This window comes from Gossypium hirsutum, chromosome D12 (assembly GCF_007990345.1).
Source record: "Gossypium hirsutum isolate 1008001.06 chromosome D12, Gossypium_hirsutum_v2.1, whole genome shotgun sequence".
NCBI classification, from domain to species: domain Eukaryota; kingdom Viridiplantae; phylum Streptophyta; class Magnoliopsida; order Malvales; family Malvaceae; genus Gossypium; species Gossypium hirsutum.
Window position 1 is genome coordinate 56863303 of NC_053448.1, and position 13662 is coordinate 56876964.

General features: G+C 32.6%; 1 protein-coding gene across 7 annotated transcripts; it reads right to left on the reverse strand.

Moving 5' to 3' along the window:
• Positions 1-4526: 4526 nt before the first annotated feature.
• LOC107946722 (two-component response regulator-like APRR2) lies at positions 4527-10287 on the reverse strand. Of its 7 annotated transcripts, none has more exons than XM_016881160.2 (12): positions 10017-10287; positions 9106-9307; positions 8435-8514; positions 7986-8052; positions 7766-7812; positions 7392-7460; positions 6731-7285; positions 5945-6085; positions 5405-5668; positions 5186-5269; positions 5016-5093; positions 4527-4921 (listed from the first exon to the last, which is right to left on the reverse strand). In XM_016881160.2, the coding sequence occupies exons 2-12, from the start codon at positions 9233-9235 to the stop codon at positions 4742-4744; spliced, it is 1695 nt and encodes a 564-aa protein (XP_016736649.1). In that variant the 5' UTR covers positions 9236-9307; positions 10017-10287; the 3' UTR covers positions 4527-4741. The 7 variants fall into 7 exon arrangements, with proteins under 7 accessions (XP_016736649.1, XP_016736650.1, XP_016736648.1 ...); XM_016881161.2 differs by having other exon boundaries at positions 5201-5269; positions 7383-7460; XM_016881159.2 differs by having other exon boundaries at positions 7383-7460.
• Positions 10288-13662: the final 3375 nt, after the last annotated feature.

The following is a 13662-nucleotide window of genomic DNA, read 5'->3' on the forward strand; positions in this document are numbered from 1 at the left end:
TAGAAAAGATTAAATTAATTATAGGTGTACTCCTCGTCATTATCATATCTCAAAGCTTGAATTTTGTGTCCACTTTGCATTCCAATCCATTGCTTGAATTTCCAAAATACACCAGCTACATGATTGCTTGAATGGAAGTCTCAATTTTCTTTCTTTGTTGGCAAGCTTTACAATTTGGAATTGCAAATTCAAGACAAAGGAGACCTTGAACCAATTCTTTTCTTTGTAAATTTACAACAACTACATGATTGAAATGTCCAGGCCTCTTGTAACAAACTTCAGCATGGACATTTGTTGTAAAAAATATGACTTTCTCCTTCTCCAATAAATCAACTGCAAAGCTCTTCTCTTTCATTTTTACTTTGAATACATCGTTGTCATTTGTATATTTAATTAAACACTGATTTGTTTCAAAGATAACTTTGAGACCCTTTTGAATTTGACTGATGTTAGGTACAAATATCTTTGATAAATTTTGTACATAAATGCTTTCAATTGCAACTGTGCATTTTCCCTTGACCGCAATGTAGTCTCCATTTCCAATCTTTACTTGGAAAACTACCGAAGTATCCAACTCTTTGATCACGATCAAAAGTTATATGTTGGTGCAACCATTATCAATGAGTCATTTCTCACTTGAATGAGAGATTGCGAAGCAAGTGGCCACAAAAAAATACTCCTCCTTTTCTCCATCAGCAACTTGAGTAACATTCTTTTGCTGCAAATTCACTTGTGCAACCGTCTTTTCCTGAGTATTGCTTTTTCAAATTCTTTGATGACGTCCCATCTTCTAACATTTTTCAGATTGTTGGTCTGACTTTCTCCAGCATTTGAAAGGTGGATGACCCTTTCTTCCACAGTGTTTAGGAAGGAAATCAGATTTTGTTCCTGTATTTGTAACACCCCTAACCCTTATCCGTCGTCGGAATAGGATTACGGAGCATTACCAGACTTTATGGATTAAATATGAACATTTCACAACATTTAATATATATCAAGAACCATTTACAAAACACTCATATTTGTCCCTTGTATGAGCCCTCGAGTCCAAAAATACAAGTTAAAAATAAATTAAGACTAAACCGGAAACTCAGAGAATTTTTCACAAAATTTTAAAAATTTCCTTAGGTGCAGGGGACACACGCCCGTGTGGCCAAGCCGTGTCACGCTCATGTCTTAAGCCATGTGGGCATTCGATGTGAGGCACACGGCCATGTCCCAACTCGTGTCCATGCCCGTGTAACTCTCTGACTTGGGTCACACGGCCAAGCCATACGTCCGTGTGATAAGTCATGTGCAAAAACTTAGGCATTCTGTTTCTCAATTTTAAGATGCAGGGGACTCACGACCGAACCACATGCCTATGTGCTAGGCCGTGTGTCACACGCCCATGTCTCTGCCCGTGTGGACGAAAATAGGTCATTTTAAGGCCACTTTTCTCACCCATTTTAACATCAACCTATACACAACATTTTAATACCTCAATACACCCCAAACAAGCAATCCACATAAACCAAAATCATGTTTTAAGTATGATATAACATCACAAATACTCAATTACTTAAACTTACATTTTCAACCTATTTCATTGAATTATCAAAATCCACTACTAATCACATTCAAACATTTATCATTCACAACCACATTTCAAAATATTTCATTGTTAATTCAACCCTATACATGCCATATAAACCAAAATATACGTTGCAAAAGCCACCGGATTAAGTTGGATATATTGATATATTGATCCAATCTTCAGACCTCGAGTTAATCTACAAGGACATTAAACAACACAAGTAAGCTTAAGGAAGCTTAGTAAATTCGATGGCTTTAAATATAAATCTTACCAAACCTACTTTAATACATCAACTAAAAATAAATTCATTTAATGTACTTTCCCTGTCAATCAAAACTTCAACCAATGAATCCACTTAGTTCAAATCAATACCAACAATAACAATAATTCTTCCAATATTAATTTCACAATTTCACTTACCAACACTTACCAAATCGGAGAACGGCTTACAGATATGAGTATCTCGTATTCAGAAGCTCAAAGGCTGCACAGAAGCACATAAGTGCTAAACAGAAACCCGTAAGGGTTGAACGGAAGCTCATAAGAGCTGAACGAAAACCTATAAGGGTTAAACTGAAGCTCAAAAGAGCTGAACGGAAACCCATTAGGGTTGAACAGAAACTCATATGAGTTAATAGAAGCTCGTGTGAGCTAAATGGGAAGTAAACACGAATGTTTGCAACAAATGCTAAACCTCGGTTTACTTAGGTAATTTTTCATCAATTCATCCTTTGCCACAGAATGATAGTACTCAATCCCGCGTTCCACTTTAACCGGATATTCATTTCAATTCATAATTTAACAATATTTCATTTTTCAACAATATACTAAATACATAATAAATTTAACAACACTCTATTTTTCAATAATATATTAAATACGTAACATCATTCATCAACTCAATGTAATCATTAAACTTTAACCATACGAACTTACCTAGGTTAAATTGTAAAATTTGTAATAGTTGAGGGATTATTCTGCTCATTTCCTTTTTTCACGATTGTCTACGGGCTCTTGATCTAAAATATAAAATTATTCATTCATTAGCACATATTTTATTTTTAATTCACTTCACAATTAATACCCTTCAATTTTCAAAATTACACAATTACCCAAAATTTTATAACTTTTGTAATTTAGTCCCTTACTAATTAGTCCATCAAATGAACTAATTTTTCTCAATTGAAAATTTATCTAAATTTTATAAGCTATAATACAGTCCTTGATCAACAGAATTTAATACCAAACCCTAATATTTAATCTTTTCACAATTTGATCCTAAAATCAATATCTATCAAAATCACTTGATAAAATCATCATACAACAAAATTAAAGCTCTAAATCCATATTAATTCATCAAAAACATCCAATATTCATCAATGGTAACTTTCAAGATTACCCATAAAATCAAAAACTAATAAAATAGATAATTGGACCTAATTATAAAAGTCTCAAAAACATAAAATTTACAAGAAATAAACAAGAATTGAACTCACTTGAAGTAAAAATATGAAAAACCAGCTTAAGAAGCTCTCTTATGGCTGTTTTTGGCTGAAAATTGAAGAAGAATTGCCTAGAAACCTTTAGATTTTTTTGTTTAATATTTTAAATTTCCTTATTTCCAATTTTGCCCTTTTAATCACATCATTTTGTCATTTTTTGTGCTTATGCCGTTTCAGCTTCTTCACTTAGGCCTAATTACTCTTTAAGTCCTCCCTATTTAACATGTAATCCATTTAATCACTATTTTTTAATTAACAAGTTTTACACCTTTTTCAATTTAGTCCTTTTTATTTAATTAACTATCAAAACATTAAAATTTTCTTACGAAACTTTAATATTATCTTAATGACACTCCGCAAATATTTATAAAAATATTTACAGCTAGGTCTCAATACCTCATTTAGCTCGTAAGATACTAATTACTAATAATTTCTTATAAGATACTAATTACTATTTCAAAAATTCTCCTAAAATCACATTTAGCTCGTAAGTACTAAATAATAAAATTCACGAGTTTACTCGTCGGATTTGGTGGTCTCGGACCACTGTTTCCGACACCAATAAAAACCGAGCTGTTACAATATTTATAATGGATGAATCAAAACCTGAATTTCCCTTCTTGTTCTTCTCATGTTTCCTTCCCTTCCCTCTTTGATTGTATTGAGCTTAATGTGCTTTCAACAGACCCTTCAAATCTCATGAGCCTTCTTTGCTCTTATGGTTGCAAAACATTCATCAAATCTACCAAATTAACTTTTAACAGATCTTTAGTATTTTCCAACAAGGAAATGATTACTTCAAATTTTTCTGGAACAGTTAGAAGAAATTTTTGAACTAATCTAGAACAAGGAAATTCAAATCAAAATAATATTTGTTTGCGATTCTAAACAATTTTTCAAAGTACTCCAAATCAAAATAATCTTTGTTTGCGATTCCAAACAATTTGTCAAAGTACTCCTTCACCATCTCAGAGTCATTCATTTCTTTAATCCTTACATCTCCTTCATACTCCTTCAAGAAATTCCAAACTTCAAAAGCTAACTTCATTGTCATGATTTTGAGAAAAAATTCATATGAGACTACAGAAAATAACATAACTCTTGCCTTTAATTTTCTTTATTTCTTCTCCTAATTTTCTTTATTTCTTCTCGTAATTCTTGATCTGCGCCATAGTTGGATTGGCAGGTAATGAAAGAACTCCGTAATCTTCCTCCACAACTTCCTAGAGATCATTTGCTTCTAAAACTTCCTAGAGATCATTTGCTTCTAAATGAGCCTCATTCTTGCTTTCTTTACCATGTGCAAGTGCAAAATAAATTTCTGAATCCATAGAAGACAAATTTTTTCATGGCTCTTGATACCAATTTGTTGGAATAAATTCAATCTTTTAGAATAAAATTTTGCTGTAACTTGAAGAAAGAAAGATAAAAAGCTAGGAGAAAAGAAAGATGGAAATAGTTGCTAGTTGATTCACACTTTTATTGAGCTGAAGTGCTGTTTAAATACATGAAAAAATAACCACATCCTAGAATCAAGCAACTACCAGATTTTATGATCAACAATCTCCTAAAATTAGCAACAATAATGAAACAAAATACCAGCAAGGTTATTTTGACTAAATCTTGCAGCAGCTGAAGCACAACTTCAACAAAAACAAACCAGTCACGTGGTGCCATGGCATGATGAATTAAGGCCATAGATGTGAGGAGGGAAGGTGGAGATGCCTTGTTTAGACAGCTCAGCTAGCACAGTATCAGTGGAAGGAGGCTTGAGGCCCAAAGGCAAAGGTAACCATGGCTTGTTTATTGCTTCTTTCACAACCTTGTCGATTACCTCCTCTGCCTGCAGTGCGTTCAAACACAAATTAATCACAGGGTTAAAACACAATTAGTGAAAATAAAAGTGCAATATCAGATGAAGACACATTGTAGCATACCGGCTGATGTTCAACAGAATTTGGAGGCATGCCACTTCTATTATCCATGGTGCCAGAACAATGAAATACAGATGCATTCTGCAGATTCACAAAATATTAAAATTCATTCATATACTTATTTGCTTTTCTTTTTTTCTTTTTAATTCTAAAAAGGTTCATCGTATGTATACCTGATAACTACTCACTTGAGTGAATGCAGAACTATATCCATGAGGTGGGGGCATAACAGGGCAGCCCCATGCATCGGCATGCACCTGAATAAAAAAAAATGATCATATATCAAATACGTAGCTGCATTTCATATCTCTGTCTATGCACAGTAACATACCGGTTAATTGAGTCAGCCAAGTAGTTAAAAAAGATGAAATTGCAGACCCTAATAAACTCACCCCTGGATATGGCTTCCAATGCCAACTTTCAGTTGGTTGCCACAAGGGGTAACCCTGTGAACCCCACATTTGGATGCTGGATGGATAAGGAGGTGCTCCCCACATGGGATAGAGTGGACCAACTGGGACAACATGATTTGAGTAATGGGGTGGGAAGGCTATGATCGGTTTATGTGGATAACAACTCCTTTGGGTTTGATCTCTTTGTGGCCACCTTCGATCATCCTCCTTGGGCAAAATATGTTTTCTATGCATTCTATATTTCTGCTTCTCAAACAAAAGGCGAATCATTTTATTCACCAGTGCTCAAGGCAAAGAGAAAAAAAAGAAAAGGGAAAATTCTAATTGTACTGTTATTTAAACAAGGTAAATTTCATGTATATTGCAATGTCTAATGATTACTATCTAAGCTTACCTAGCATAACAAAGTAGATCATTCTTTTGAAGCAAAACTGTAACCAGAACTAAATTTTCAACAGGAACAAGGCACTTTTATTATAGAATCAGATTGTGTATCAGGAAGGCAAAACTGCTACCAACCTGTAGATGACTAGCAACATTATGCCTAGTCAAGCCTTCTATTTTCATCAGCTCTAGTATTCGAGAAGGGATGGCTTGATCTATACCTAGTTGGTCCACCGCTTGTACAAATTTCTTGTGGAGTGCCGGTGTCCAGTCTACCTGAAAATTCAGACCAAAAAGAATGTATATAATATCTACACCCATATACAATTGTATGACAAAATTACTTAACCATAAATATTCAAAGGAAAGTAGTAATCAAGAAAAGTTTGATGGGAGCTCTTTATCCAAGTCTATGTATGCTATAACCCATCCAACCTTTTCCTTGTTTCAACTTTTTCCTTGTTTACAAGAAAGTGTTAGCCCGAGGACTTGATCTTAGGCCTTCTATAACAAAGGAGTAAAGAAGAAAAAGACAACATAAGTGAATGCTATACTTCTTCCAAAACTTTGTGGTGTAATCTGAAGAGGTGGATAATGATAGCAAATAGTGAGATGACAAAGCTGGAAGTAATGTCTTGAAATCTCAAAAGTAATCGCCTAAAACTTCAGTTGTGAACAGAAACAAGATGGATTTTGGAATCAGGTGATGATAGAATAGTGATTATCAAATACTCTCAGTAAGCATGTTTCCTTTGCTGGTATCTGATGAAAGATAATGGCTGGACTACTGGAAAAGTGCAAGATATGCTTCAAGCTGAAGGGAATGTTACCATAAGTTTGAGTAAGGTTCTATGCATTTTAGAAACTTGTTAAATGTTGCCTATAAAAGATGACAGGGAATGACTTTTTAAGCTAGATTACCTTTGACTTTTTTCGATTAGCTTTGTTCAGACAAGAACTATGAATACCAGAAACCGTACTGGGTTTTTCAGCAACAGCTTGAGAATTTTTGCTATTTACTCCGTTTTCTGTTTGAGAATACGTGGTACTCTTACCCTTGGTACCATCAACCAAGTCAGCCTCCTCTGTCACCATGGTATCCCTTGGTCCCTGAGGTTGGCCAACTGGTATAGTTACTTCAGCAATTGTATTGTCACTGGTAGTTTCGACAGATTTGGATTCTCCATCCTGCTCACTGCTCTCTTTTTCTATCGAGCAGTTAGCATGATCTTGGCAATCTCCATTGGCTGACAACCTCCCTCCCTGTTCTATTTGTGGTGTTGATGGAGCTGGGTACTTATCACTTCCTGTTGATGGCTCAGGGTCATTTTCATGAATCACAGATGCATCTTGGGTTTTATCCAAGTCTTTATCCTTAGGTTCTCCATTTTCCAATTGTAAGTACAACATTGAAACCAAGGATTCTTCAACAGGCTTTACTGATTCAGACAGGTCTGTCCCCACAGCATTGAATGCCTGTACATGACTAATAAAATGAGAATTTCTATAACAAAGTACTTAATGGACATTTACATGTAAATTCCATTGTCATTCAAGCAGTATCCAGATCAACCTTACGAACCACGTGTTGCCATATATTCCTTAGTTTTTCCTCAGACAGCGGTTTCTTAAGAAACTCAACTGCGCCCAGCTGAAAATAAGTTGTCAAAACATGAGTTAGCGATTATGGCATGTGGCAAAGATTCAAAGAACCTAGGCACCACTATATGACTTCAGTCAAGAAGACTTGTACATGAAGGTTTAAAGTTTCTGAAAGCACTGAACTTCAACCAAAAAATCCATTGTTTCTCAATGGAGAGTAGAGTAAGAAGAAGAAAAGATTACGACAATTAAGAGTCTAAAATTCTTTTGAATTGACAACTTGGACGAACATATATGTGCAGGAGAAAATGCATGTAAACTGCTCAGTGTATGGTAGGATGGAGTAAATCTTACCGCTATGCACTTCATCACGGTGCTGATGCAATGAATGTTTGAAGTCACTGGAATAAAAATGATTTACAACATTATTAGGAACTAGAAAATATGCCCAACAACCATAATTACGATCACAGATGCCAATAAAAGTTTATGTCCAGGGTGATTAAACAGAGTTTCATATGCTATAATTTGAAGATCTACAGCAAATCTAGGTAGGTGTAGTTTCTGAACTTACTAATGGTAGGCAAGTCCTTTGCAGTTTCAAGAAACTTAAAACTCCCATTCTTTTTGTTTGTATTAATCTGCATCATACATGCTGTTAGTATAAAGTTGCATGCAAATGACCAAAGCAGCGAAGGATTACACTATTTATCTTGATAATGAAAGGACTGAATAGATATTTATATTAAAGCTTTGGATGAAACAATTAGTACCATGTTGATAGTAATGTGGTGGCTTGCTATAATTGAATTTTTATATATAACAAAGCAAGAATAGCATATAATATAAAATTTTTAGTAAGCAACTAGTACTAGTGCCAATACAACAATCAGATAAAGACAAAGATCTACCGTGTGCTTACTACAAATCATCAACATTTGAAATATGCATTTTAACTGCTTCTCCACCTCACCCCCCAAAAAAGAAACTTTTTGTAAAAAACCGTCAAAGTCCATTCATTACCTCTACAATGGCTACATGGAAGCTTTCAGGTCTACTTGAAACCGCAGAAAGAGCTTCATTTTCGTTGCAGAAGGTATAAACTGCAAAAGGCACAATAATTTTTATTATACATTCAATGAGACATATATAGGGAGAAACAGAGAAAAAAGGAGATAGAACTAAAGGCCTCAATTAAAGAAACTATGAGATTACTATGAAGATAGAGTAAAAACATAACATTTAACCACCATTTACAAAAGGAAACTACAAAGAATATACTTGCATTTTCTTTTTATAATTTTATTTCACTGAAAACAGGAGATCTTAAAGGGGGAGAAGATAACTGAACTGAAATGGGCATCCAGAACAACTTAAATCTGAAAACTGATATACCATTAAAAGAAAATTTTCTATTATTTATGGGAGAGTGAAACTAATTCAACAAATTGATTCCTTGTTATAGAGCTCATGACCACAAAGTTTCCAATGTTTATTTATGGTTTCAATCCAAAGCCAAACTTCCAGAAAAAAAATTACTAATTTAAAGCAAAGGAGCAATAACAGTTAGAATATATGCTTTGAGGACAAAGATGGGGACCAACATAGTTAAGAGAAAAAGAAGAATAATGTGAAGTGGATACCCCAAATGAACTAAAAACTTCTAATTCAAGTAAAAAAGGGTGGATTCTAACCAATATAGTCCATTGCCTCAAGCTTTGATTTTAACTCAGCAGCAGAATTACTGTCCTCATCAAGAAGAAGGACCTTGAGACCCTTTGGAAAATCCTTCCATGCTGATAAATCATTTGTAGTGCAAATCATAGCTGGCTTGGCATCCTTTCTTAGGCAACCAACAAGTAATGCAAATTGCTTCTTGTCAAAATCAGATTATTTCTGCATAACCACAACAAATTTCCCATAAACAAACGTCTTATCTTGATCTAATCATCAAAACTGGTTTTCATCAAAGAAAAATACAAATCCCTTCTTTTTTCTGTGAAGCAAGATTAAAGCAGACTATACTATAATAAACTTTAAGACAAAATTTAGCCAAATTAAACAAGTTTATCGTGTAATATAGTTAATGAGAACGTATTTTTAAGACCCTATTGCAAATGCAAAGGTTTTTAACTGAAGATTGACTCATAAAAAGGGGTGTAGCGAACAGAAATACCTTATTTAAATTCTAATGCATGATCGGTTTACAGTTTACTATGCATGCAGTATTATATATTATTGATCATTTACCAAATCAAAACACTTCCTTGAACAGATAATTATCTGTATAGTAGCTATGAAACGAGAATTAAGAAAGATCCTATCTTTTGTGCAATTACTAGTACTAGTATTTGAAGACAAGAAATAGACAAAATAACCCATTTAAGATATCCTTAAATGCAGCAGAACATAGCAAAAACAACGGCCGAATTGGGAAAAGATAAACAATTTGTTAATAAAAAAAAAGGAATGGGAAGCATTTGAAAGTGAAAATACCCGAAAAATAGATGAACACAACAATGTTAAAAGACCATTTCATGCATGCAAGAAGAAACATCAAATAAGCCCAATATTATTGCAAAAAGAAAAAGAAAGAAAGACCCACCTCTCTTAGTCTCTGAAAACGAAGTAGCATGCAACAAAAGAAGAATATTACCAAAAAGAGAGGGAAGGAAAAAAAAAACCCAGAAAGAAGCTACTGGAGAACGACTAAGTAGTTTAGGGGATAAACAAGATTTATGGAAGATAGATAACTTTCCATTTCTCCTCTCAAGTCTTGGTTTTTTCAACTATTTCAAGCTCTTTCCTTTGGCTCCATATAATTTTTGTTTGGCCCTACTGTTAAATTTGGCACCAACTTTTTATCGGTGAAAATCAAATCTTTTAAAATAGTGAAATAAGTATCAAATTTTAGGAAAACTTTTAGGAAAATAATCAAATAAGGTTAATCTTTTAAAATAATAAGTGTTTAAATAAATTTTTTTATATACTATGTTTTAAACTCATATATGGAAAACTCTGATTTGAATTATTTCACGAAGGTTTATCTTTTTATAATTTTTCTTTTCTGTAAATCTTTAAAAATGTATTTTTAAAATTTTAATATTACGCGAGTAATTCTTTAAAAAGATGTTTTAACTTTTTTTTCGGAATTTTAGTGGAAAGTTGGACATAATTTCCGTGAATAAAATCTGATTTAATTCAAAAAAGTGATAAAAATTTTGAATTATGAGTTATTTAATTTTTTTCGAGTCAACTCGAATAAGTTATTTGAGTTTCGAGTTTGAATTGGGTTAAGTTTTACGATTCGAATAATTTAAAGAACAGATTAGTGTAAATGCATCTTTGGTCCCTATCAATTTTAAAAATGAGCAAATTAGACTCTCTCACACCAAAAATTACAAAAAAAATCAAAATAATTTTAAAAAATTCAAAGTAAATTTTAAAATTCAAAATATTTATAAAAATTCCAAAATTTATATTTTTAAAAATTATAAAAATTTTAAAATTTTCTAAAATAATAATTTTGAGACCTAAATTCAAGTTTATTATACTAAAATATTTTTTTCTTATTTTTCTTTGAAAAAATTTTGTTTCAAATTTGTGCTTTAACATAAAATTAATTATTAGTTATACTATAACAATATTTTAATTTGGCATGTTTAATTTTTAAATTTCACTTGATTTGTCTCAACTTGAATTTTATTTCACTCAACTAAATTTGAAAAATTTCAAATCGAATTAGAATAATAAAATAAGACTCGTAAACTCAATTAACTCTAAATTTTTTCATTCAATTCAATCCAACACTCACCCTTAATTAAATATTGGTCTCCAATCTATTTATTTCTCATAATTGCATCCAAACTTCAAAATGGGAGGTTTATTTTTCTAAAGCCATTTTTTTTACAATAAAAAATTATTTGTATTAATATTTATATGTTTTAATAATTAAATTTATGTATTTTTATTGAATATTTATTCGAGCTTTCAAATTACAAAACTCTTTATTCAACAGTTGGCTCTCGGACAATAAGCGCAGTCATTAGTATTATTTTTTCTTTAGCAGTTTTCTTCTGACCATCTCAAATTTAAAAATAAAATAAAAAAACTTCAATTTTTTCCACTTTATCTAATGAACCACCAAATGTTACCACATGTTGTGTTTCTTCTTGTCTTTTCTCATTGGAATTTTTGTTGGGTGCATGTAATCTAAGATGATATTATTACAAAGTTTCATGTATTCTCATGTTTGCACCAAATTAAAGTGAATATTTATGTTTATGGGCGTTTTAAAGTGAGAATGAAATTTCAAATATTAATTCAATCAATCTATTTTTTTATATGTATACAAAGAAAATCTATTATGATTTAACATGCAAAAATCTTGTCATTTAAAGGATTTGCCTCATCTTCTAGTTACCTCTTCAATCCAAATTTATGTAATAAAAAAAATGAGTTATTTTATACCATTAGTTATTAAATTATGGATAAATTTTTATTCTGGTCACTTAATTAATAAAGTTACGGTTTAGTTATTGAAACTATTCAAAAAATTTCATTTAACTCACTGAAACTTTTCAAAAATATTTATTTAAATAACTAAGTTGTTAAGTTTATTTTTTTAAAAGTTCTGCTAGTGAGCTCCAAAATATATTTCGATGACCGGTACACATCGATGAGTAGAAAAATATACCTTAAATCCAAGTTGGTCTAACGATCAATATTGGAGATAGAAGAAAAAAACTGTTTGAATTTTGGTCCGTAAATTCGTAACGTTCAAAACTATTTTATGAAAAAAAATCTGAACTGTAAAAAGTAATGGAAAAAAGAGCTTTCAATTGGTGTAGGTAATATGAACAGAGAAAATCATATCGATTTTAATAATTCAGTGACTTAAATAAAAACTTTCAAATAATTTAGTGATCAAATTATAACTTTAAATACAGAATATTGTGGGTAATTCAGCCAAGGGTTTCATTTGATGGAAATTTTCGAATTATGGAACTGAATAATCTGAGAAAACCTAATTTTTCTTAAAATATCAGCTAGTATCCATCATTAAATTGGTGAATTCCATTGTCTCTAGGTGTGTCGATTCAAGCTAGGAAAGGTCACCAAAGTTCGTAACATATGTAGGAGAGAGATGGGGCGAATGGGAAACAATATATATTTCCCAAATCCTTTGCCTACTTACTTGTTCACCACACGATCGTCATTTTTCTCTTGCTATATGGGTCATTGGACACTGTTGAAGCTCGGGTGGCCGGCAAAGAGGAGCAAACTTGTGAAGGAGCCCACAGATTTAGAGGAGATGATGATGATAAAGTCTGGGTTTTAATCAAGACCACAGATTTGATCCAAATGTCAAAGTGGAATTCATGTAAATATTGTTTACATGGTTTGTGTTTCAACACTGTTGTAGTTGTTGGGGATACTTGTTTCCTCGATGAAAGGACACAACAAAGAGTGACTTGTTAAAGTTCGTCTTAACATTAAACTTTTCTCTCTACTTTCCCACTTTATGTCTTGTTCTAATTGGTAGCTAAATCTTTTCGGGAAGAAAAATGCAGTTTAACTGCTTTAAATCTCTTTCTTAAATACAGATAAAACTTATTTACTCATCAATCATTCACTTACCATGAAAGGGGGCGCAACGTGTATTGGTGCAGAGAGATGGATGGTCAAAATCAGAGGTTGATTACCAGTAAAATCATGTGATTGCTTGCATTGATCATACATAGCTGAAACAGACTTCTTTAGATGAACATGAAGTGGCCTACCATTAGCCAATTGAGCAACAGCAGACAGTAGAAAGTGACCACCATTCACCAGCTCACACTGAGATCAAAGATGGGTTATCCATTTTATGCTCGTGGAGTGGTCGGTGTAGCTGTTGGCCACCGGAAACTAATAGGTTGGGCCCAATGACATAGACCAATCGGGTTATATAACTTATCTCTAATCAGTGTTCAGGCAAAGTGGGATGTTGATTGTTCAGTACTTAGCCAAGGTCAGTAGGAAAACTTCATTTCGCTTTGCCTAGCACCATTATGAAAGTCTCTTTCAGCATCATTAAAGACGACATTTTATCAACAATTGTTAAGTGTTGTTGCATGTAATAGTAACATTACATTTTCAAAAAGAAAATTCAAATTTAAATCTTTATTAAAAAGGACAACTACACTAAAACGACAAAGAATGCCTTGTTCCATAAAATAACAGAAGTATGTGCAGTACTTGCAATCGTG

Bases quoted from the DNA above. Each gene is read 5' to 3' on its own strand.
- LOC107946722 (XM_016881159.2), bottom strand. From the start codon at position 9,235: ATGATTTGCACTACAAATGATTTATCAGCATGGAAGGATTTTCCAAAG. The intron at 7,286-7,382 runs GTTGATCTGGAT...AGTCATGTACAG, and splicing joins GGCAACACGTGGTTCGTAAG to GCATTCAATGCTGTGGGGAC. The intron at 4,922-5,015 runs GTATGCTACAAT...AACGCACTGCAG, and splicing joins ATTCTGTTGAACATCAGCCG to GCAGAGGAGGTAATCGACAA.